Source organism: Argopecten irradians, chromosome 15, assembly GCF_041381155.1.
Source record: "Argopecten irradians isolate NY chromosome 15, Ai_NY, whole genome shotgun sequence".
Lineage (NCBI taxonomy): Eukaryota > Metazoa > Mollusca > Bivalvia > Pectinida > Pectinidae > Argopecten > Argopecten irradians.
The window spans coordinates 12,091,082-12,118,574 of record NC_091148.1 but is presented as its reverse complement, the minus strand read 5'-3'; the positions used below and the strand labels follow the sequence as shown (position 1 = coordinate 12,118,574).

General features: G+C 35.5%; 1 protein-coding gene across 1 annotated transcript in view; it reads right to left on the bottom strand.

Moving 5' to 3' along the window:
• LOC138309721 (uncharacterized) overlaps window positions 1-27,493 on the bottom strand; it is an 87,442-nt gene that overhangs the window by 13,602 nt on the left and 46,347 nt on the right. The window contains exon 2 of the mRNA XM_069250940.1: window positions 1,874-2,578. Coding sequence (XP_069107041.1) covers window positions 1,874-2,435 — 562 coding nt within the window. The 5' untranslated portion in view covers window positions 2,436-2,578. The remainder of the gene's footprint in view (window positions 1-1,873; window positions 2,579-27,493) is intronic.

The following is a 27,493-nucleotide window of genomic DNA, read 5'->3' as shown; positions in this document are numbered from 1 at the left end:
TTGCCCCACTTGATATTCGAACTCTTGAAGCAGAAATGGAGGGCTTGTGGTAATATGTACACATCTTTACCACTCGGCTACCGTATCCTCTATTTCAGGATTATGTAAGCAGTTATATTCAGTACAATTTCCACAGAACGTGACTATTAAATAAATAAAGCGTACTTATATCTATACAGTCGTGAGGACTTCAGGATATTTCTTATGATAAGGTACACTCGAGAGTTGTTGTAACGATGACTGTCGTTTTTATTGTGACGTAAATTGAAACGTTAATCCCCGACATATTTTGATGAAATTGTTCCCTAGATTCAGTTTCATTTTAGTATCTTTAAAGATGCTCCACCGCTGACAAATGGTATTTTTCACTAATACAAACAGGAGCAGACGATAAAGTCTTTTTCTTCAGTAACAAAAGTGACTTACTTTACACCATTACCATCATTGGAAAGTTTGAGCTTTTTTAATTTTGATTCAAGTTAAACATATGCAAAATAATTAATTGCATCCCAAAAAAAATCCGTGTCACTATATCATAGGGAATGAAGTACTTATTGCGCATGCACTTAAAATCAAAATAAATTCTATATATATTATTTTTGTGTTAATTAGACATATATATATACGATTAAACACCAATTATTGTTAAAATAATGAATATCAATTATGCTCTGTCGGCGATGGAGTATCTTTAAATCAACAATATACTGTAGGATTTCAGTTATTCTTCGTAGTTGAACAAAACGATGTCTAAGAATTCACAATTGTTCTAAAAATGTATATTTCTTAATCTTTGCTAAGGGGTAGGTTGAATACTGTAATTACAACAGCTGGTGTTGACTTTAAATGTTCCCATGGATTACTTAAATCCGGGACGATTGCGGTTTAGATCCCCCCGTGGGTAGCCTCACATCTATATTTACATTGCACTGCACAGTACCTGTATCTTCCTGCTAAACCCACTGTATGTTAATTTTCCAATATTTACATTGTCATTTATGCTCTTGTGTACTACTACCTTCACCTGAGTTCGTTCAAGTGGTCTCGAAAAAGGTTTAAGTCAACGTTGGAATTCACTGAAAGAATAGTTTTAATTGATCAAAATAGAAATGTATTCTAATTAACTATTTGAAATGGATTGAAATGATATGTATCTATTTTAGTATATCTGGTTTATCGATAGGACTATTTCATCTAACATTATTGTTTACACGGCTATCCATGACAACACACCGGAAGAAACTCGCAGCCACTATTTCCCGCCAAATCATAGACTGTTCCATTAAGTTTTATGTTTCTCTAAACAGACGTGTAAGTGTTTTTAATGCGTTATTTTTTCTTTATTTTCTTTTCTAAATTATAATGATAGTTTAAATGTTAATATAAACATTCGTTGCCATATTCTAACATGCATTGGTGCGTAACATTCATTTGATGTTCTAGTATATTTCATAGTACGCGAACGCGGACAACTGTATACACTTGAATACCGATAAATGTTACACACAAATGCATGTCAAAAATATGAGAACCCATGCTTCAAAAGTTATCTTTTACCTTACTTAAACGAATGATAATTACTTAAAACTGTCCATGCATGTTGCTAAATATGATGGTCCAAAGTTATGCGCAAGAGGTAGAAGTATAGAAAATAGTATTCTAACATCAAATTATATTTATTGGGACTTAAGTTGAAGAAGCGTTTGAATATTTGCAAAATCTGGTCGAATACTAAAGGGCAAAAGTATACTTCTAATCGAAATTGTGTTATACAAAGATGATAATTTTGTTACTGCTAGTCTAATTTAGTCTCTACTGCTAGGCTTTGTCTCGCCGACTGAGGTCAATAATGTGATAATTAGTATTTACTAACCTGTTGTCGATACCGACGATAGGAAGGAATTAGCACTTTCACATGAGCCAGACGAAGTTGTATAACACATCTGGAAGAGCCCTAGGTTTCCGGTTCCGGTTTGGTACCAAAATGGCGTTGCCATGCCAACGAGAACAAAAATGATAGCCAATGGTAGGATAATGATACAGGCAAGCGCCAGACCCATTATACAATCATCTGTTGTGTCCGTGTCCTTCTTGACGTCATCATCTGTTTGCGTATCACTATTCTGGAATAACTTAATGGCTGTTACACTTGCAGCAGTTTTACTGTTGGAAGTCGCAGAGGACGCAGGAGACTTACTCTTGCTTGACGATGACGAGGTGGAAGGCATCACCGTAGAGACCGGAGGTTGGCTTGGCGGTTGCGCTTTATATTTTGGAGGTTTCTTACCAAATGCATAACCATTTCTTAGGTCCTTTTTGTTTTTGCGAAGTTTTGAATACATGTCCTTCCACATACCTGATTTGCTTTCGTCATTGGTAGCTTGCGGTCCTGTTAGAGTATTAACAAAATCACTGGCGATCTTATTGCTCGCCATTTTCTATGTAAGTGTTGTAGGGGTAGCCAACAGAAAGTTATTGCTTTAAATAAGACCGATAATTCTCTATCTGTTTCTCTGCCGTTCAGTGAAAATGTAAAAAAGCGGTGGTCTTTCTATGAAAGGATGATTGCTTTCAAAATCTGAAAAAGAAAACAAATTTCATAAATGTGGTTAAAACAAAGTATGAAATGTGCACATAAAATAATGACGTAGCAATATAAATTTTTACGTTATCGTTCTTATCTACTGCATGGACAATTTATTTAAGCATGCTAAGACTTAATAATGTATTATACGATATTATTGGTGGACGATGCATTAGCGAATCCCGTGAAGCGGAATAAAAGAAAACATCAATGATTTAACACATTGGATCTTTAGTGGTATTGGCATATATTTATTAAACGAAATGATAAATCGAACTGCAAATAAATTCAAAACAACAAACGTGGTAATGATTGATCGGTGGTAATGTTTTTTATCAACAACAAATCGATAGCAGGGATCATTTAAGGGCTTATCAGATTCAGGTGGAGAAAGTCACTGCCAGTGGTCTGTACCTGGCAACGACATCCCTACATAAGTATCGAACTCATGACCCAGAGGTTGGGGCAAAAATCGTATATCTTAACAACTCCACAACCATGGCTGCACGTGGCAATGAATGGATCACATCTAATCCATCATACCACTTTTTGTTTGTTTGTTTGTTTATATTAACGTTCTATTAACAGCCATGATCATGCAAGGACGTGTGTGCTCGTTAGCATGCTTCAGTGATAAAGCATCATAAAAAGGGCAAGAGTTCCACAATACAAGACGACACAACATGAAAAACACCTCTTCCAGTCTCCCAAAACACGCACTTCATACACCCTAAACACCACATACATTAGAGGCCGTCATTATATGACCCTGATGTGACCAGGTGGGGTGCGTTGCCTGGTGTGTTCGGTGCCTGGTGTGTTCGGTGAAATAGCACTATTAAACAGGCAAGAGTTACACTTTACAAGAGGACACAACACGAATATACTGCAGTCTCCCGTTCCACAACACAACTTTCCTATAATAGTGTTTCCCACAGCCCCGATTAGCATGGCGCCGCGCCGGGCCCTTTTTACCTGACGCCATGCCCCTATAACCTAACACCCTTCCCTGTTTGTCTCCAGTATATTTTTACTAAACTTCCAAAATACCAGGCAGTCGCTTGATATTTAAGTAAACAAAAGAGGTTTGAACCAATCTCTGACCCCCTGATCAATCCCCCAGTAACAAATTAGCCCTATTACCACCTTGCTTTGTTGGGTCACTTTCACGTCTGTGTATTACATAAGCTGAAGTCAAGCAGCCGATCTGCAGCCTAGAAAACAATCAGCTGGTCTTTCAATAAGTTGTATGACTACAGCTACTGAGCATTACTACAAAACCAAATACCTAGTATCTTGTACGTACAACTCAGTATCTTGTACGTACAAGATAGTATCTTGTACGTACAAGATAGTATCTTGTACGTACAACTTAGTATCTTGTACGTACAACTTGGTATCTTGTACGTACAAGATAGTATCTTGTACGTACAACTTAGTATCTTGTACGTACAACTTAGTATCTTGTACGTACAAGATAGTATCTTACGTACAACTATAGTAACTTGTACGTACAACTTATAGTATCTTGTACGTACAAGATAGTATCTTGTACGTACAACTTAGTATCTTGAACATACAAGTTGAGTTGAACTGCTGTTCATCACCGCAGAATTGAGTCACCCGCCTGATATTTTTCGTAATTAAAGATAGTCGGTCTAATTTGCATTGCTTCAAGTACGATCACAGGTTTATAAACTTATTTGACAATATTAAAAATATCTGATGGATGTAAATCAAATTAAAAAGAAATCAACTTTTTTCTCTCTCAGATTAAATTACATTTTGAAGACTACTGTTACAATTATCTGTATTTTCTTAATTTAGTGCTTGTAAATTTAAGAATACTATTTTAATTAATTATTCATTATTATGAAACATGTAATCTTATTAAATTCAATACAGTATTTTTAATATTTCAATAAAGATATTTTAAAATAAAGATAATTGAATTGAAATCGCACTTTCTCATTCTTTTAATTAATATACATAAAATTTAGATCTTTCATGTGAATCAATTATAGTCATGATCATATGATCGGTAGATTACAATATTAGAATAATAAAATATATGTCCTGATATTGCTTAGCAACTCAGAGAGTTTAAAGCATTTGAATGATATTAAGTTGAACCAGAATTATATAAACAACAAGACAGTTTTAAAGATTTTCCCTTGTGTTGGAAGTCGTCGATATAACCTTTGTGCCCCTCTGATTGTTATTTATCGCGGTCAAGGTGCCCTTTTCAAAACCCAGCACCATGCCCGTTTTTCCTGCGGGAAACACTATATAATTAAGATTCTGCGAAGAGAAGCAATAAAATATCTCTTTTAGACTTAAGGTCGATCAGATTCAGCAAAACGTGTAAAATATTTGAGACACTCGCTTTGTTTTTTTATTAAAGAAGATAAAAATCTCTAAATGTTTTGAATCATTTCCTGTGTAGAAGATATCCCACAAGTATTTTAAGACCTGATTGCAACATTAAATGATATTAGATTATTTCGAATAAAAACAATCTGCTGTGGATAACGTAATCAAAGCATATTTAATGCTTCATGTTTAATGCAATTTTCACGAATAGATTCCAGGACACAAGCACTGATAGAGTATTAGTTTCATGAAATTCAATTACCTTTTTACAATAGAAAAAATGACATTTAAATGACAATCAGGATTTGTGATATTTTCTTTCATTAAGGTGTGATGCCAGTGAATAAAATGTTCGATTTGATAAAAAAATTATTTTTGATATTTATTTTCAGAATGTTTCAATTTCAGCGATAATCAATGATCACTTCTATTACGAATTGGGAATCCGTACATTTCAGACTTATTTTCGATTCCTATTTCAATCCTCCGTTGAAATCGTGGATTAATGCCAAACCACAAACCAGGAAATCACACGGTATCAAACGCATCATCGTGTTTGTATCAACCGTAGTGCATTTAACACACAAATCATGTGATTGTTTACTATTTTGACGATATGGGGAAAAAACCTGTACAAATAAACATCATCATTCAATTTTCGTTGTAACAAACATTTTCATTGGCTTAAAGAATATGTAATCAGCCCATAAAGAAAAGAATATTTTATAACGTTGCATTTGATTAGTTGAAGCATTATGATTTCTGAGAGGAAAGAGTCCATCAGCAAAAGCGGAATTATAGGTAAAAAGATTGAATTATACTTGTATTAACTTGAATATATTTCTCTATCAAAGAAAGAACACTATATTATCATCATAAGCTGTCAATATCATCATTAACTTAGATAAAAACTATTTTGTGATTTTTGTATGTGACGTTAGTTAATGGTGACATCTAGGCCTCATTTTGTCGTTAATATATGACTCATTGGAAAATCTGATTAATTGATTAACGTCCAATTAACAGCCATGATCATTTTAAAAGTTTAAAAATATTGATAAAACCAAAAGCACTCTATAATTAAACGATATTAACAACTATACAAGTGGAGTTCAGTTTGCTATGACTTTAGTTAGGCGTTGTGAAACTTAGATTCATAGTTACCTATAAACAAAATAATCTGTTGACTGGTCAATATCTATTCAGTAGATACATTACATCCAACATCGAGTCATAGCTATCTGGAAAGACATACCAATTATGTAGGAGTTCGTTATACAGCAGCGATATTAACTATCTTTCCAACATCCCAAAGTGCACACGAACTAATTTCCGCAGGGAATTGACGCCACATCAAAAGTCCCTACTCATACTCCTTCAAAAATGCCTTTAATATCTTTTTGTGATTTCATTTGATGTTTTTTGTGTAAAAACAAAAGCTTAAGTGATTTAAAGCAAACTTTCAAATTTGATTTTCCCAAACTTAGTAGAAAAAATACGAACTTCATCGTTAAGACAAAAATTACGTTACCCGAAGGAGACATGATTTCAACATCTGATTGATTTTTTCTTATAAAGTAAATCTGTTTTTAATATAATATGGGGTACTTGTGAACTTGGATACATTGCATTACATAAGAATGGTTTAAGTATCAATGACGGATTACAACAATCGATGTCTGATTCCATTAGCTCGTTCGAACGCACATTATGTACAACCGGGATATTTTACAGCGGAGGACGTTTTTTGTGCATCAAGTTACCGTAAAGACATACAAAGTAAAAGCTGTTTGACACAGCATTACTTATTTGATACATTATATGAGAAGAAAGCATGCATATAGTAGATAGTATTTCCCGAGCACGCGAAAGGGATTGCAAATACATTGTGACGTTGATTGTGTTAATAATAGCGGGACTGGAAAACATTGTCACACTACCGAACATTTTAACAAGTTAACTGCATTATAAACAACTGACGCAGTGAAACAATGGGACGTAACTCTGATAAATAAGAAAGTGTAGACGAGTGGACGTAACTCTTATCACTAAGAATGTGACAAAAGTTACTTACTTTACACTTTAACGATCATCAAAAAGATTCAACTTCGTGTTTTACTTCTGTCCCCTGGCCGAGACACACCAAAGTCTATAATATAAAAGTGGTAGTTTCTGCTCCTGCTTAGCGCTCAGCAAACGAGGAGTGGGACGACTGTTTCGCCCGTTGTCAGTATAATGTGACCGGGTGGGGTGTGTTGCTTGGTGTCTTCGGCGGCATGCTTCAGTGATATAGCACTATAAAAAGGGCAATAGTTCCACTATACAATAAGACACAACATGAATATACTGCAGTCTCCCAAAACACGCACCTCGCACAACATACACCCAACACACCGCATACATGGGAGGCCGTCCTTACATGACCATTGCTGTTAATAGGACGTTAATTTAGCAAACAAACAAACAAAAATCAAAATAAAATTATTTGAAATAATTAATTTCATCTCGAAAAAACCCATAACACAATGTCTGTTAATGGCATCAACATGGAAAATGGTAAATGAAATATCTGTGTCAAAATTTAATTTGTAATACCACTACGTAACTTAAAACAATTGAAATGCAACGGTAAGGAAACATGTTCGTCAAATGTAACAGAATAGAAGAAAATTTAGCGGCTAGATCGGGGTTCAAACTTGAAAAAACTTTCTGGATACTCTACCGATTAAGCCAACTGGTCATCCATGATCAACCCAGGTCGCCACAACATTATATAAATTGAAATATTCCAAGCATTGTCGTTTTCTTTATCGCCATGCAAAAACTGCAATAAGAGCACGCGCAATGAATACAAATCAAACACCATACATGAAGGGCACAGGAAGTTTAAAAAAAAAGTTCCTCAAACGACACAATTACAAAAAGAATGATGTTTACTCAAAAACGTTTTTTTTACTGTATTTAAATTATATAAAAAAGACCAATAAAACAATCATGTATTTCACAGCTGCCATCTGTCTTCAGGAACATATATATGTACAATACAACCACATACAGTAGTTATATTAAGCGAAGATGTCTCAAATCGTTTCATTCCGCTAGCGCGTTTGAAAATGGTCTTCAGACGCAATGCATTGGCCTAATAAAAGTTCATTTGACATTTTGGCCAATACGTATCTGAAACGACGTTCCCCGTAGGTTGGATCGCTCTGGCGGTTCCACTAATCATGAATTATGAGATCAACAGTGCTCGTTAGCGATAAATCCTGTCTTCCGTATTTAAAGCTGCGATGAGTTTACCAGGTCAGCTAATGCAGTACATTGGTTTTGTTGAGTGTAGGGCGTGAAATGAAGAGGATTGTAGGAGACAAGGTAGCATTAAGCTATCCGATATCTGCCAGCTAGCTATCTAGACAAAAGACTTCTAAATGTTTAATGTAAATGTGTAAGTGCAAAAAGGTGAAGAACCGCAAGAGCCAATATCAGTACAGATCATTCGAGTTCTTTTCTATAGAGATCGTGGCACCAAATGATTTTCGATAGACGACAATTTTATCACTTGTTACGATCGTGGTTATATAAAATTTTCAAGTCTGGTTGCGTTTGAGGTAGGTTATCTCATACAAGTGTGTATAGAAATATCTCGGATATACCATTCTGTTACACGGTTATTTCAGAGCGTCTATCTTCCATTATGTTCAGCGTGAAAAAAGATAACAATTTCAACACATCGCACTCTTGAGAGATTTCCAAGAATCTACTTTTAGTTTGGTTCTGCGGTGTCTATAATCCAGCCGATACTGCCGATTCTTAAATGATTACACATTTAATGTAAAATTGTAAGACTGCGTTATTCGATAATCCATCGATTCGCGACCAATGGTTCTTACTGACTGCGCAAACATTAAAATTTGCGTTCGAGCATTCTTGCAAATTAAGGATTTCGTGCAAATAAATGGTTTGTAGTAATCGTGAGTTAGTAACGAATCAATGACAATACTTATAAGGTTCAGTTTCAATCACGTACAAAAGGCAAGAACAATAAATCGCTCCACATTTATCTATTCTTGTGGTTATTTTGGGTCACAACGCCAAGTTCTTCTACATTTTTTTCCTCTCATTCCTACGGGTGTAATACTAGCTAGTGTCGGGCAATGCACTCGTGTCGTCTGAGGCTATATTATTCGGCTATCCATGCAATATAACCTTATGGCGTCACAAAAATTACTATTTTATCGATATAATCTTAACATTTTTGTCAGAAACTATGCTTGGTTTACTATCATAGATATACAAGCAATGGCACTTACGTTGAAATTTTCACGCATTCTTATGTATTGAATCACAAATGATGCAAAACCATCCAGTAAAAAATCGCGATTCTTCATATTCACGTATGAAAGAGTCAACTGTTATTTTACTCTATTTATTTACATCTTAAAAGCCAGGTGTCTACTACAATAGTATGTTAGGCGACATGTTGCAATGTAATAGCACAGTGCAAGATTTCCACTTTTGCAAAGAAGCATAAAACGAGTGTAATATACAGTCTCCAAAAATACACACAAAGTTCACAAGTTGACGCATCACTCCGCGAACATGGGGGATATGGTAAATTATGGTTTTCTATGATATTAAATAGCATGACGAAGCAACAATATCATAGAAAACCATCCATAATTTTGAATAAGGTGTTATATATTATTAATGTATTTTACTTATGTAATATGTATCTATACGAGTCTGGTACAGAGGACATAATGTAGTCCTGAACCAGAATAAATCTTATCTAATCTTGATTTACCAGTCTACCAAGTAATCGCCTACGTGTAATTATATCACTCTGTTAATTTACACTAACAAAAGAAAATGGATGATGGCTGCAGATCGAATGAATGTGCACTGGCTCATAGCGATCCTTTGATTTTAATGCACTTCAAACATTTGATCTCGTTAATACAACACATCATTTTTAAAAGGGTTGTGATATCATCATCTTGATCTGATCAAATATGATGAATAACATGCGATTGAACGGATATTGAATGGAAGCTTCCCGCCGATTTGCCTAATGGGATTTTTGATAAAAATATCAAGGCAATGACAGAAATTGTTTTAGCATTAACATCTTAATCATTTTTTACGGAAATGTCAACGTGAATGGAAAGCATTATAATGTCAATGATAATTTCTCCGTTAAATACTTATAGATCTATAAATGTGTACTGATTACGAAACCTAATGTAAAAAAGGATAAATACTTTCAGATTGCTTATGACAAACGCATCCGACTTCGTCTTCATTGACCGATCGTCAGATATTTTGGAAGACTGTCGTGTGTACACTGTATGTGTCTTTTTGGGACAGCGAAATCGCTCTACTGTGTTGTATTACTGCATACGAAACCAAGCTTATATAGAACCTTTCGTGTCCTGGGAATGTTGACAAATGACACTTTTCATAGTTTATGGTATTTCGCAGATACGAACAGGTCCGAAAATACCTGAACTCAACATTTTACATCAGAAACTTGTTCAATAGATGTGAGACCATAGTCACAGAATGCAAACTTGAAGAACAGACCCCTTATATAGGTCAACGATAACATTTGAATATTCAGATTTGATCTTAAAACGGGTACAAAAACGGTGTCAAAATAATTGGAAACCAAGCGAATACAAGCAAAGGACAACAAAGTCATTATAAAAACTAAAACTATTCTTTCAAACCATTAGAGGCGAAAGTTCAGTTCTAGGCAAATGTGGCCCGGCAGTTTCAAGGGAGACATCAGAAATAACAGTAAAGATACCATTAAGTCGGTGTTTAACGATCATGTAAATTGGAGCAGCACATTTTTATTGTATCTATTGGGGTCTTTGAAAGGTGTTAAGACTATCCTATTTCCCTTGGGTTAGGTTTTCCCACAGTTTTATCTGGTAATAGTTTCAGTATAGCACGTCGTTATTCTATTAGCTGACCTTGGAAATGGTATCAGCGCCATCAATCCAAGGTTTTCCTGTTGGAGATGTAACACCGACATACCTATGTACTGTGTATACCATTATGTTTCCATAAATGCCATCCATAAATGTCAATATAATATAAAGAAAACATTGTGAATCTAACAACTTATGACAAAAAAAAACCTGATCTTGGAAATTGTATCAACGGCGTCGAGCTCTGTTTTGTCTTTCAGATCAGATGTAACAGGGATAATGTCAATGTAAAATAAAGAATAGGTATGCTTTCTGTTTGTCTTTGTGTATCTTGGGCAGGACGCCTGTCTGATCAATATACATCCATTAGTGAAAATGTGTGTATACCTCAAGATAGTGTAGCATCTGCTGTTGTAAATATTGCTCCGAGGAATCGTAATAGATATATAAAAACGAACTGCAGCGTCGTCACATTGGCAATGGTGACTGTGAAAGCATCGCCACCTCTTTTCATTGGAATTTCAGTAATAATGAGTCGCATCGCACAGAAACGGTAAGAGAGAAACTGAATTAAAAACAAAATGTATTCTCTTAATAACATAAAATCCACCTGTTTTGAAATAAAAACAAGACATCTATTTCAGCGCGGTGTTAAAATCGAGCATTATCTAACTTTCTCTAATGGAAAATAAATTAATGTGCACTGTAAATAGAATTGTACCTGATGGTCGTATAAAGAGACTAAATTTTTAACATTAAATATTCCTTTTTCTTCCTAACTGACTTTATTTTCCTAATGTCTCCCTTACATTGCCTCACATTTTGCCTTAAGTTGAACGCTCGCCCCTGTAAGGACGGCAGTGGGTTCTGTCCTTGGCCGAGATAAACCAAAGTCTATAAAATGTTAGTTTCAGTTCATTTTTTTACTTTGATTAACGTCCCGTAAGGGCCGGTGAGCTTATGTCATGGCGCGGCGTCCGTCGTCCGTCCGTCCGTCGTCCGTCCGTCCGTCCGTCCGTCAACATTACCTTTCAATCGCTACTAGTCATAGAGTTCTGCATGGATTGTAACCAAATTTGGCCACAAACATCCTTGGGGGAGGGGAAACAGAACTTGTATAAATTTTGGCTCTGTCCTCCCCGGGGCAGGAGGAGCGGGCCCAATAGGGAAAATAGAGGTAAATCCTATAAATCGCTACTTGTCCTAGAGTTCTGAATGGAATGTAACCAAATTTGGTCACAAACATCCTTGGGGGAAGGGGAACAGAACTTGTATAAATTTTGGCTCTGACCCCCCGGGGGCAGGAGGGGCGGGGCCCAATAGGGGAAATAGAGGTAAATCCTTTAAATCGCTACTAGTCATAGAGTTCTGAATGGAATGTAACTAAATTTGGCCACAAACATCCTTGGGGGAAGGGGAACAGAACTTGTATAAATTTTGGCTCTGATCCCCCGGGGGCAGGAGGGGCGGGGCCCAATAGGGGAAATAGAGGTAAATCCTTTAAATCGCTACTTGTCATAGAGTTCTGCATGAATTGTAACCAAATTCTACCACAAACATCCTTGGGGGAAGGGGAACAGAACTTGTATAAATTTTGGCTCTGACCCCCCGGGGGCAGGAGGGGCGGGGCCCAATAGGGGAAATAGAGGTAAATCCTTTAAATCGCTACTAGTCATAGAGTTCTGCATGGATTGTAACCAAATTTGGCCACAAACATCCTTGGGGGAAGGGGAACAGAACTTGTATAAATTTTGACTCTGGCCCCCCGAGGGCAGGACGAGTGGGGCCCAATAGGGGAAATAGAGGTAAATCCTATAAATCACTTCTTGTCCTAGAGTTTTGTTTGGATTGTGACCAAATTTGGCCATAAACATCCTTGGAAGAAGGGGAACAGAACTTGTATAAATTTTGGCTCTGACCCCCTGGGGGCAGGAGGGGTGGGGCCCAATAGGGGATTTAGAGGTTAATATTAAAATTCCTTCAGAAAAGAAACAATGAACCTGTATTCAGAACATTACTTGGCATTACAAACCAGGTGAGCTATAAAATGTTAGTTTCAGTTCATTTTTTTTACTTTGATTAACGTCCTATTAACAGCCAGGATCATGTAAGAATGGCCTCCCATGTATGCCGTGTGCAGCTTGCATGTAGTGCGCGGTGTGTGTTTTGGGAAACTGCGGTGTTGTGTCTTCTTGTATAGTGGAATTCTTGCTGAACAACTGAAGTAAGCTGCCGAAGACACCAAGCAACACACGCCTCCTGGTCACATTATACTGACAACGTGCCAACAAGTCGTTATACTGCCTGATTCGATTTCCCGATAACACATCCAAATACTAATTGCCGGAAATGTTTTACCTAGAGAAATTTGTGTTTCCATAGCACTCAGAACCATTAGAAGTGTCCTTCTGCGGAGGAAACATTAATTGTTTGTGGATCATTAAGTAAAAAAAACTAAACCAATAAAATACAATTGTGTCAGTGCGGATATTGTTATTGAGTACTCCACAAATAGCATGCGTTAAAAGTGTGTTAAGGTACCAGTCACGAGAGTGGTATTCGGATTCAGGTAAAACTTTGGTCTAAGATATTAAAGGCCCACTACCTTTCCGAAACAAAAATAAAAATATTCGTAAAAACAATAGTAACATCACAACTATATATATCGATGGCAATATTCGTTCTGTAATCTTTGTTAACAGTGAAGATTCGTTTCGCTGTTTTGCCATCCGGCGCATTTATAGTCAGCTATTGCGCGGTAATTAGGCGACAGCGGGAAACATAAGACGACCCGCTTTAAGATAATTAACATGTAATTTACCGCAATTAAGTTGTTTAGAAGGTGATGATAAATGAAGTATTTTAAATAAGCTGAAAACTTTTGTGACTCTACAAAATAATACATTTCGTTTTACATTCCTATTACAGAAATATAAAAGCCTTTTCGGTAAAGTGTTGGGCCTTTAATCACTGCAGTTGATGTACTCTGTGTGACTATCAAAGTAGTACCAGAATGAGATAAACCTTTGGTCTGAGATATTAATTGCAATAGTGGATAATTGTGAACACGATTAGATTTAATTAAACGACAAGCAATAAGTCTGTTTACAGTTTTGTATCAAACAAATATGACTTTTAATGTGTCCTATGATCGCATGTAAAATATTTAGCAATTTTTCAGCTTAGTATAGTGTAAGTTGTGATGTGCTTGTTCGGTGTATTTGACGGAATGGTTCAGTGTATTAGCACTATAAAAAGATCAAGAGTTCCTCTATCACAAGAAGACACGATGCATATTGCAGCCTCCCAAATCATAAAAGTATCAACACATCACATACATGGGAGGCCGTCCAGCCAAAACCAATGGTCACTCTCATTACACCATAGTAATAATTTTGATATCATATATTGAAAAATCTCCAAAACTAAGATAACAAATAGTAAATGTCTTGTGTGAATGATGTATGTTGAACGGATCCTTCTTGTTTGAGGGCACAAAAGTGTATGTCCTGCTTATTGTTTTAAACAACTGGTTTTTTTCTCTATTAAAAGCATGAGTAGACGATTGAGGTGGTTTTTTTCAGTTACAAAAGTTACTTACTTTTACACCATTACCACCATTGAGAAGTTGGAGATTCTTATATTACTTAAAAACCAAAAATATCAATTGCATCGCAAAAATTTACTTGGCACGATGTTTTTTATCGAATTAAGTACTTATTGTGCATACAAAAAGCAGTATAAATTATTTTATATTTTGTGTGTGTTTATTACACATACATATACACGATCAAACGGCAATTATTTTTAAAATGATGAGTATCGTTTATACTCTGTCGGCGATGGAGCATCTTTGACGTAAAACAGGCAAGCAAGTGTTACCAGAATTGGGCCAACTCGACGGGATTACAGCAATCGATGGATATGGCGTCACATACTAATATGTCATAATCTTCCTCGATAGCGAGGAAGCTGACACAGTGGTCGAATAAGATCTCTATTGACGTACATGTAATCACTATGTGAAGGTAAATCCTCTTTTACGTCCCTTCGTAATAAATTGATCCTGATGTTAAGCTTTATTAATCCAGCGCTTCTTAATTTGATTAAAACGTCACTGGGTAAATATCTTGAGACGTCGTTTGTCATGATTCGGTTGTCAAGGTAAGTGTGTAAAACATGGCAACTAGACTTGACTAAGATAATTAGGATGTCTGACAGTCTATCTTGTGGTGAAAGTTTACATTGAACAGTCGCTAGAGAGAATCGCCCCACGTGATAGTCTCGTTCAACCAGAAGCTTGTTAATACACGTTTTCTGACCATGGTTACCAATTTACCAAATCACCTAGTTCCGGTGCAAATTGGTGAAGTTTAAGATAATCATTCGTAGCTTGCGTTGTCAACAAGAGTCTGGCTGAATGAGACTACCTTCGTTATTTTCCCACAAGGTTATAAAAATAGTTACAGTTCTGATATATTCACAGAAACAAATGTGTCGATATTTGGACGCAACAGAGTGGCCAAATAATGTACAGGGTACAGGGTAGCGGTATAATCACTTATATGTGATAAAAATGTTTATGATGATGACAAATATACTCGATACTATGGTTGTAAAAAACAGAATTTAGTTGTCCTCTGTGACAACTCATAAGAAGAGGGACGACTGGTTCGCCCGTTGTCAGTATAATGTGATCGAGTTGGGTGTGTTGCTTGGTATCTTCGGTAGCATGCGGCAGTGATATAGCACTATAAAAGGGCAAGAGTTCCACTATACAAGATGATATAAAAGGAACATACGCACTCTCCCAAAACACGCACCGCACGCTACATACACGCTACACACCGCATACAGGGAAGGCCGTCCTCATGTGACCCTGGCTGTTTATACACTTTGGGACGTTAATTAATGTTACATTAAAGATTTCCTATTTTCAAATTAGCGACATGTGGTCTATCAAAGGTACATTTTAGCTCACCTGGCCCGAAGGTCATGGCGCAATGTCCGTCGTCCATCCGTCAACATTTCCTTTGAATATCACTACTCATCATACAGTTCTACATGGATTGTAAACAAATTTGGCCATAAACATCATTGGAGAAAACATAGTTTGTATGAATTTTGGCTCTGACCCCCTTGGGGTAGGAGAGGTGGGACCCATTAGGAGAAATATAGGTAAATCCTTTAAAGCGCTACTAATCCTAGAGGTCTGCATGGATTGTAACCAAATTTGGCCAGAAACACCCTTGCAGGAAGGGGAATATAATTTGTATAAATTTTGGAACTTACCTCCTGGATCGGTATGGATGACGCCCAATAGGAAAATTAGAGATAAATATTTTAATTTCTTCAGTAAAGAAACAATCAATCTGTATTCAGAACATTTCTTGGAATTGTAAACCAGGTGAGCGACAAGGCCCTTGGGGCCTCTTGTTTAAAAACAGTATAGAAACTATTTTGTGGATCTGTAAATCTAGTTGAATCCATAGTCGTGTAGTAGTTGAGGAAAATATGTTTGTGAGTTGCAATTGTAGTTGGTAGCGTGGTCAAAGCGTAGTTGTTAGTATTGCAGAGGTAAAGATTGGATTTGTCTTGAATTAATGGTAGTAATAAATTAGACAAATAGTTGGGTATTAGTAATTTTGTAAAAGAAAAATAGCAAGTGGTTCTAATCCGCTTTCAGAGTATAATGATAATTTAATGGGAAAAGATGGTAAACCTTTTTTTAATTATTGCAGTTCTTACATATTTTTTTCTAATTTATCTGCATTACAAAGAGTACATCGACCCCAAACTACAAAGCAGTATTCAGATAATAGCATTATATATGTCTTACAAGTTTAAATTAAAATATGTCTTTTTGAAATATATTTCATCGTACAAAATATACTTACGTATTTTGAACCATTTTCAGCTCACCTGGCCCGAAGGGCCGCTAAGCTTATGTCAAGGCGCGTCGTCCGTCCGTCGTCCGTCGTCCGTCCGTCAACGTTTCCTTTAAATCGCTACTAGTCATAGAGTTCTTCGTGGATTCTGACCAAATTTAGCAAGAAACATCCTTGGAGGAAGGGGAAACAGGGCTTGTATAAATTTTTGCCCTGACCCCCGGGGGCAGGAGTGGCGGGGCCCTATAGAGGAAATATAGGTAAATTCTTTAAATCGCTACTAGTCCTACAGTTCTAAATGGTTTGCAACCAAATTTAGCCAGAAACATCATTGGGGGAAGGGAAACAGAGCTTGTATATATTTTGGCTCTAATCCCTTGGGGGCAGGAGGGGCGGGGCCCAATAGGGGAAATATAGGTAAATTCTTTAAATCGCTACTTGTCATAGAGTTCTGCATGGAATGTAACCAAATTTGGCCAAAAACATCCTTTGTGGAAAGGGAACAGAACTTGTATAAATTTTGGCTCTGGCCCCCCAGTGCTAATTCATATATAGCTGCAATATTGTAGCAAAAAAGACTTTTAGACAGAAAATGGTGTCGTCTTTTGAGCTACAATTGGTGCCTATTACTGCTAATGAAACAAAGTAATGGTAATGGTAATGCAAACCATTATCAAAACGTTTGCAAGCATCATATTGTAGTTGTTTTATATCGCTTACCTACTAGGCAATAAAACTGCACCATATGAAATATCAAATTCTCAGCGAAACATTATTTCTTTACATATATATGATGGCCTTTCTAAAGACAATTTATAAGGCAAGTCTACAAATTATGAACTTGACACCTTGTAAGCAGTACAGTAGATATTACGAATGGTAGTTATGTTTGTTTTGGACAAAAATATTATGTAATAGCTTGTATAAACCCATGAAATAATTGGAAACCCACAAAAAATATTGAAAATTGTGCCCGAGTGATTTTGAAGGCAATGTTCCACTAGGACACACAGGGACCAATTTGTATCCGTCCAAACGGTATAGTAGGCCGAGTACGTATATTCATTCTAATTCACGTACAGCACTAAATTTTGTAAAAGAGTATTTCCTGTGTTGAACAGCCGAATTGCGAGAATTTATATCGGAGAAAAAAATCATAATTTACATTTCTAGCTCACCTGGCCCGAAGGGCCGGTGAGCTTATGTCATGGTGCGGCGTCCGTCGTCCGTCCGTCTGTCCGTCAACATTTCCTTTAAATCGCTACTAGTCATAGAGTTCTGCATGGATTGTAACCAAATTTGGCCACAAACATCCTTGGGGGAGGGGGAACAGAACTTGTATAAATTTTGGCTCTGACCCCCGGGGGCAGGAGGGGCGGGGCCCAATAGGGGAAATAGAGGTAAATTCTTTAAATCGCTACTTGTCCTAGAGTTCTGCATGGATTTTAACCAAATTTGGCCAAAAAACATCCTTGGGGGAAGGAAAACAGAGTTTGTATAAATTTTAGTGCCGACCCCTCGAGGGCAGAGGGGGGGAGGGCAAGGCCCAATAGGGGAAATAGGGGCAAATTCTTTAAATTGCTACTTATCATAAAGTTCTGCATTGATTGTAACATAATTTGGCCAGAAACATCCTTGTGGAAAGGGGAATACAGTTTTTTTTTTTAAATTTCGGCTCTTGCCCCACTGGGGCAGGAGGGGCGGGCCCAATAGGGGAAAAGAGGTAAATCCTTTGGTATAAGTTTTGGCTCTCACCCCGTTGGCGGCAGGAGGAGTGGGGCTTGATTGGGGAAATAGAGGTAAATATTTAAATTCCTATAGAAAAGAAACAATGAATCTGTAGTCAGAACATAACTTGGCATAACAAACCAGGTAAGCGACACAGGCCCTCTAGGGCTCTTGTTTGAATTTGGTCTTTAAAAACTGTAACTCTTTCGTGATTATATATTAATTCTACAATAACATCATTTAACTTCAAATCAATAACATGGTCATGAAAATGTGTAAACTTTTCCGGATATCAAATTTTACCATCCATTTTCTACCTACTTTTTGTCTTTATTTTAATTATAGTATTTTAAAATGACGGTTCGGAATATATTGATGTATCATCCGCAATAAGTTTTGAAAGACATTCAAAATTATTAGACATGTCATTTATATACATAATTAATATTAATGGACCTAAAAATGTCCCTTATTGAATATCAGGATTTGTGGTTTTAACGAATGATCTATTATTTCATACAAAACTATGTTTTTTACTCCGCTATATGGACAAATCTTTTCTATCAATTTTAAGATTTTCGAACTACATGTATGCTATAATTTGCTGTCCCTTATACCTCACACGATCTTAGAAACGCTTTGATTTTTTTCCTAGATCTCCACATAAATCATAAAATATGATGAATTTGTTGTTCAGTAGAATTGGCCGATCGCTAGACAGTGCATGTAGCCACGCCTCGTGCTCGAAAAAACATGCGTTTCCATTCAATGTCGAGGCAAACTTCGTAACGTATACATGTACAGAGCAACCGCCCAAGTCACGTGCGATTTCCGGGTGGTTTGATTGACAGTTGGCAGATTGATATTGTCACTATTCCTTGTGTTTGATGTGTATTATAGTCAAATTAGTCGCAGTTCCCTGATGTTTGTTATAGAGAAAACATATCACAGTCCCCAGTGATAGGTATGTTGTCTACTAGTAGTGAAGGAATACACACATCATATGTTTCAGTGATATATCAGAGACAAACACAATTGCCTGTGAGAAATAGTCTTTATAGAGGAACATACAGTGACAAACACGCACCACAATCCGATGCGATTCAAAAAATTGTGAACAAAATTAGGTATGTTTATTCGATTGAAATGGAAAGGAAACTCGTTACATCGGTTTATTTTGTAATTACTTAGCTAATGTATGGTTTGATATGGAAGAAAAACGTAAAAATCCCACAAATGACTTTAAATGTTAAGTTACAAAAAAAAATGTTTTTAGAATTATTCTACATTTTTTAGTAAAATGTAACCATCGTTGAATGGAATCGATGTTGTACACATCAATACAACATCAGAGATAATATACTGTGTGCATGGTGGGGGATATAGTGTACATGAATCAGTAAAATTGACTGAAGACTTGGACAAAATGGATAAAGCTAGTAGAACTTACAAATCCCTGACAGTTGCACATCTTTTATTAAAATAGAATATACATTTATTTGTTGTCCTACATACATGTGTCATGCTTGCTATTGATCCGGATGTTAAGCAGTAATATTTAATTAAATTGTCACTATCAAAAATAAAATGTGTATCTAACTTCTTGCTTCTTTTTTTCTTTCTTTCTTTCTTTATTTTTTACTCATGTTTTCATTATTTTATTCATTATTTCACATATATCTAAGAATATATCTACATATAATTCTAATTCTTATTCTTCACAATCTCTCCTTTCTAGTTCATCCCATTATCCCTTCTTTCCTTCCAAACTTGTTGTTTTTTTATTTTATTTTTTCTCCCCCCCTCCCTCTCAATCAAAAAGCACTCAAACAAAGTAATTATACTGATGAATGAAAGAATGGAAGAGTAAAAGATGTGCATGGAAGATAAATATATTAGTATTTCATGATTATGTAATTAATGTAAAATTGATATATTGTTTGACAAATTTTTTTTTTTTTTAAATAAGAAAATAAAATTGTCTGAAGACTTATTTTACAGGCTTTTCGGGAAAAGAGGTATAGAATGTATACCATGTAGAATTATCTTACCCTTGATCATTCTATACGAGTCCTCCGATTCCCGATCATCGACTGAAATAAGTGTGTTATACGTTATTCAGTTTTTCTATACTTCATTTCATTTTACTTCCATCGTTTTTAAGAGAATCTAAAAGAGGAAAAGAAATTTTGTAAGGAAACCGATAAATAGATTGATCAAGTAGTCAAGCTGTCGACTTCTTACAGACAAACTGTCGAACCAAACCGATTATACGACCGTCCTTTTTATGTTTTATTACATTAGATCATCTAAGTTTCCACCTTATTGCTTCAGCATGGCGTGCTAAGATGCTATAGAGACAAAACGTTTGGGTGAGGAGACACTAAATCTCCACATATCGCCAAGGCTATCGTCTCCAACATGTCGTCTGTCATGATGATATAACCATCACCATAAACTGGTTTGTATTCAGTTTCCAGTCTGGTTGTATACTTAGTTACTTCTGGATACGATTACACGTGATCTACTAAAGGATAAATGCAGCACACGGTGTTCTTTCGACATATAAAAACTTGCAATGACAAAATACACCGTCTGAAAATGGTTTATATTTTGTCTCTATTTCTGAAGGTTACATTCCCGTAGTTCGAAGTCTAATACTGAAAAGTAAACTGATGCTTAATACCGTAGCAAGTATAGTTCTTTGGTATCAAACTTTAGACAATTGTGCCACAAAGAGTCAAATCGCGTAAATATCAATGATGTCAACTGCACAAACACACACCATATCATACTTATACATTATGCACGCCGCATACTGTACATGGCAAGATCAACGTCAGTTAAAACGCCTTGAAAGAATAATGGCAGCCAACTTTCTTAGAATTGTAGGCCGTTATACAGGGAGCATCTACAAACCATTTGTTATCTAAACTATTTTCATTTTAATGTTTCCGGCTTTATTTGGCGATATATGTCGATTAGGACACAAATTAAAATCTTCCAAAGAAAAAATTAACGAGATTATTCTGATTTTTTTGTAGGCAAGTATTAAAAAGGTATTAAAAACCAGTCTTCTGCAAACGTTTCGAGTATGAAACTTTAATCAAAGTAAAATAATAAAGTTTTAACTTCGGTCAGATTCATGGCCGTATTTGAATTACAGTAGATGCTTGGACGTTTAAAAGAACATTAAAATACAAGATCGACTAGTAAGCAAATTAGTATCTTTACACTTAGTAAAAGTAGAAGTTGTGTTGACATCCCTATTTAAGACAATGGAATCGGGTTGACAAGCTCTGATTTATATCATATGCTATTTCTCGCGTCAATTTAAAAAAAAATATTTAAAACTATTTTCCGCCTACATGTATGCATTGCGATTATACGTATAATATAAGCATCCATGGTTATGGACAAAATTGTAATACTTTATTCAGTAACTTTTTAATATATATAAATAAAGTAATAATCATTCATCCAACGAGAATGTTAAGTGAGCAAATAAACCAACAATACTTTTACAATGGATATTTTTGGATGAATAGATAGCATGTTATATATAGAGTATGTAGATGATGGAGACATTAAGTGTGTACAATATGTGATGGTATGTATGTAAGTATGTATGCATGTGAGTATGTGTGTTCATGTTTGTATATATGTATGTATGCATGTGTGTATGCATTTATATTTACATTTTCACTGCAGTCCCACTATGTAACCTTACCAAGCGCAGTTGCCAGTCATATAAACTATGAACTTCAAGCGATGGTAATCATCCCAACTTTTTGCTTTTACATAAAAATGACACTGCATTACCCTACTTCTTTTGCAGCAGAGGGAATGTAAAATGAATTATATTTATGTGATTCGCGCACGTTGTTTATCCATAGAAACTTCGACAGCACAGCTGCGAAAGAGATAATTCGTCATTACACATAGATATACCATCTTATGAGCCATCCGATATGTAATTTTGTGAATTATACAATAGTCATGAGAGCTCTAGGATTTATTTTTGGTTTTGAGGCATTATACAATGGTCCTGAGAGCGCAATGATCAATATAATTTTATACTATTTTATCGTTAATGGTGTAATTTAATGCATTTATGTGTACGTTTTACACACAGTCGATAACATAAAATAAAATTTTTGAAGAAAGTACTCCCGATTCACATACAAATAGTTTCGCTTCAACTTCATGACCATCATATTTTATTTTTATTCTGTTTTTTGTTTAGAGCTCAAATACAGTCATTAATATTCTTATTTTCGCATTTACGAGCAATTACAGCCTTACAAAACGTATTTAATCATAGATGATCTGGCTCTTTTTGCACCAATCAAGGTTTATTTTTTAGGTTGACATAGATTTTGTTTAATCAATGTTTCATTTGCAAATAATTAATTTTTCTTTGTATTCATACTAAATTCGACTTTCTGATTGCCTAATTCTGTTTTTATTACCTTTATGAAAATAAAATCCGAAAACCTGACGCAATTTGTCTTAAAAATTAATTGTAAGCTTTAAGTTCGGAAACAATTGTTTTTCATAACCTGAAATTAAAAAAAAAAAAAAGTGACGTCAATGATTCAGTGTGAAATTCTCACATTTTTCTGTTTACAAACATATTTGTTTATACATGATAATATTCTTAATGAACTTTATAGGATGTATTGATAAATTAGCTATAGGAGTTATCTCTTTTATTTAAAAACTACATGTATTTAGTTTCACTACATAACACACCCCTCCTTAAAGAAAAGAAAGTTTTCTTGAAAAGGAAACTTTCTTGAAATATCAAGTAACGTTTAAATCCTTGATAAAGCATCAGCCATAAATATTGTCTTTCCCTTTGATATGTTTGATGTCAAGATTGTACTCTTGCAAAGTCAAACTCCACCTGAGAATTCTTTGAGTTTGTTTTTCATTTTCCAAATGAATGTCAAAGGGTTGTGGTCGGTGAGGACCAACACAGGCACAACTGTAGTGCAGATACACATCAAATTGGTTCAAGGCCAAAATCAACGCTAAACATTCTTTCTCAATGGTGGAATAATTTCTTTGGTGTTTGTCAAACTTTTCCGAGAAATAATAAATTTGATGGTCAATTTGTTCAGAATCTTCTTGCATCAAAACAGCACCAACACCTACATCGCTGGCGTCAACAAACAGTTTAAACTTGTTTATTAAAATCTGGAACAGTCAGAACTGGTGAGTTTGATAGTATGGCGCTCAATTTCTCAAAGACATACTTACATTCGTGTGACCAAACAAATTTGACATTTTTCTTTAACAAAAAAGTATGTGGAGCTGCTATAACAGAGACATTTTTTACCTGCCCCTGTCCTACAACATGGCCTAAAAGTTCAACAGTTGCATGACAAAATTCACATTTCAGTAAGTTTACAGTCAATTTCATGGTAGTGAGTCTCTCGAAGAAGTACTGATACAAACCTTGCGATATTAAAAATGCCGACACTTCTTTAGCTCTTTCTGTTAATGGCACCTGCCAATAACCTTTCAACAGGTCAAACTTGCTTACGTACTTGGCTTTGCCAACTTTGTCAATACACGAGTCAATCCTTAGAATTGGATAAGAGTCTGTTTTACTGACAGATTTACTTTTCTGAAGTCAGTACAGAACCGGTATGTCTTGTCTGGCTTTGACACCAGAACACATGGAGATCTCCATTCACGTTTGCTTGGTTCAATAATATCATTGTCCGACATGTATAGAATTTCTTTCTTTAAGTGTTCTTCTTTCAAAGGATTGACACGGTAAGGATGTTGCTTTACAGGTGGCGCATCGCCCACATCCACGTCGTGATAAAAGGCATCTGTTTTGCCTGGTGTGTCCGGAAACAAATGTTTAAACTTAAGTATCAAATCTTTCAGTTCATTGCGTTGCTTTTCCGATCGATGACAGTTTCTTGTCCAATTTTGCGAGCACATCCGAGTTGTGTAACTTAACACCACAGTCTACACCTACATCTTGTGCACCACCATCTAAGTCTTATTTACAAATATCAGCTTTACGTTCACTTTGTGATGGTACAGAGACCAAAGTAGCAATAGGTTTAGAGGTCTTGCTCTATTCTCTATCTACATATTTCTTAAGCATATTAACATGACATAATTGAGTTTTCTTGCTCCTCCCTGGAGTTTGTACAATGTAGTTAACATCATCGACCTTTTTTTCAAAAACATAAGGTCCACAATATCTAGCTTGAAAAGGCTGACCCGGTATTGGTAATAGAGCCAAAATTTTGTCACCTGGATCAAAACTTCTTGCACGGGCATCTTTATCATACCATGTTTTTCATTTTGGTTTGAATAACGGCCAATTTTTATTTGCCAATTCACATACCCTTGTCAACCTTTGCTTAAAGTTAACACATACTCTAAGAGATTCACTGTAGAATCTCCGTCCAAAATTTTGTCTTTCAAACTTTTTAAAGGACCACGTACAGCGTGTCCAAACACAAGTTCAAAGGGACTGAAGCGAAGAGATTCTTGTACAGATTCTCTAACGCCAAACAACAACATGTGTATGCCTTCGTCCCAATCTCTTTTGTTTTCAAAACAATAAGATCTCATCATATTCTTCAATGTCTGATGAAAACGTTCTAAAGCACCCTGAGACTCTGAATGATAAGCACTTGACTTATACTGCTTGATCTGGAGCTGGTACATGACTTGTTGAAAAATACCAGACATGAAATTCGAACCTTGGTCCGATTGGACAGCTTTTGGAAGACCAACCAGTGTAAAGAATTTAACCAAAGCCTTGACTATGTTAGGGGCCTAAAAAAAGTGACGTCAATGATTCAGTGTGAAATTCTCACATTTTTCTGAAAAAATGCAGCGCTTCACATATTAAAACATCACCACTCCAACATACAACAATCTAATCACTCTACAACCAATCAAAACGTTGTTGTAACACTTGATATTATATTAAAAATACTCCACCGTTGAAAATGATATTTTTCTCTATCAAAAACAGGACCAGACGAATTCTTTTTTTTTTCAGCTGCAAAAGTTTCTTTACACCATTACCACCATTGAAACATTTGAGTTTCTCATTTGAATTCAAGTTAGAAATATAAAAAATAATTTATTGCGTCCCGAAAAAAAATCTTTGGCACTATGTTCTATATGGAATGAAGTACTGATTGCGCATGCACGAAATGCAAAATAAATTGTTTTATTTTATTATATTTTGTGTTAATAACACATATATGTATTCGAAAAAGCAGAAATTATTGTTAAAATGATGAGTATCGTTTAAGCTTTGTCGGTGATGGAGCATCTTTAAAAATTTTAATTGGCTTGCTCCATCAGTGTTGAAACTTATAGGTACGTATTCCGTGACAGAGCGAAAATTTTGTCATCTTAATTTTTCTTCATTAATCTATTGAAAACCTTAAGGTTTGCTGAAATAAGCCGTGAAAAACATTCAAATGGCTTAAGATGCCTTATAAACGTTAGTTATAACATAGAAAGTATGTACTGTACTGTTGTTGTTTTTATGTCTTGTGTTTGTTTAGAAGGAAACTTTTTTACAGAAATCACTTTACAATTGCTAATAACACTGTAAAAAATTGGCTTCATGGTCTGACCGTAGGTACTCAGTTCGCTTCACTATAGATGTACATATACTTATTTATTGCAGTATTGCTAAAAATCATTTCTGCTCTTATTTGTATTTGTAACATTAAAATTAATGTATTGAAAGTACTGTAATTATCAAAATGTTAGTAACTTTTGGTGGTAAATAACATGATAAAAGCTTGTATCGATTCATGAGTATGAAAAATACGGCACATCTAACTTTAACATTATCTGCCTTCATCTGATTGTATCAAATTCTTGTTTCCTCTATGTCGCCAATTTTGATTCTAAAACATCGAAACCATAGCATAGCTTACCTCCCGCAACAAATTTTGAAGCATTTGACCGTAAATGACCTTAGTCATCTACGAGCCAGCAGGAATATTACAGATAGAGGTTCTCCAACAAACAACTGTGGTTAATCATGTTTTATCAAACTCGTTTTAGTTAATTGTAAAACACACGAGCTTAAGCGGTTTAAAATTTGACTATGGGGACTCTACATTCAGTCTGACAACTCTGATTACAGATAGTGTTTGTCGTTTACATTATTTAGTACATTTCTGTGGGTTATAGTTTTACACAAAGTCGAAAACTTAGTATCAGATTTTCGATGAAAGTACTCCCGAATCAAATCCACATAATCTCACATCGACTTTATTATCATCAAGTTTTTTGTGGTCGATATTCAAAGTTCAAATACGGTCGTTGACACGCTAATTTTTCGTATTTATGATTTATGTGGCCTTGTAAGGCGTATTAAATCATAGATGAGCAGGCCCCGTAGGCACATGCAATTATATTCACGTCTTTTGGTAAATTTTGTTTGTATGACAACGTCCTATTAAAGCTATGGTCATGTAAGGACGGCCTCCCATTATGCGGTTTGTTGCGTGTATGTTGTGCGAGGTGCGTTTTTGGGAGACTGTAAATACATTCTCAAAGAATTATTTTTCTACTAATCTGACATTCTGATAAAAAATACATCGTTATGACCCAGGAATAACAGAATTGAGAAACCAACAGCTAAATTCAAAACACAATTTAATTATATATACAATATTATACAGAGATGGTTTACAATATCTAAAGTAATTGGGGTGGTAAAAGATTAATACGATAATTTAAAATGTTATTTATCTGTATGTGAATGTCCTGGTATAATCCTTAATTCTTCCAGGTTCCTAATTAACAATGTACACAACTCCACGAGGAAAATGAATGTCCACAGATAATTTGTAATGTTCCAGGCAATATGAATACATCCACACAATGCGTTGTAACACTCCACAGATAAAGTCGCGATAGCTCTCCCAATATAATCTTATATGGCGCTGTACAATTCTTGATATGTCTAATCA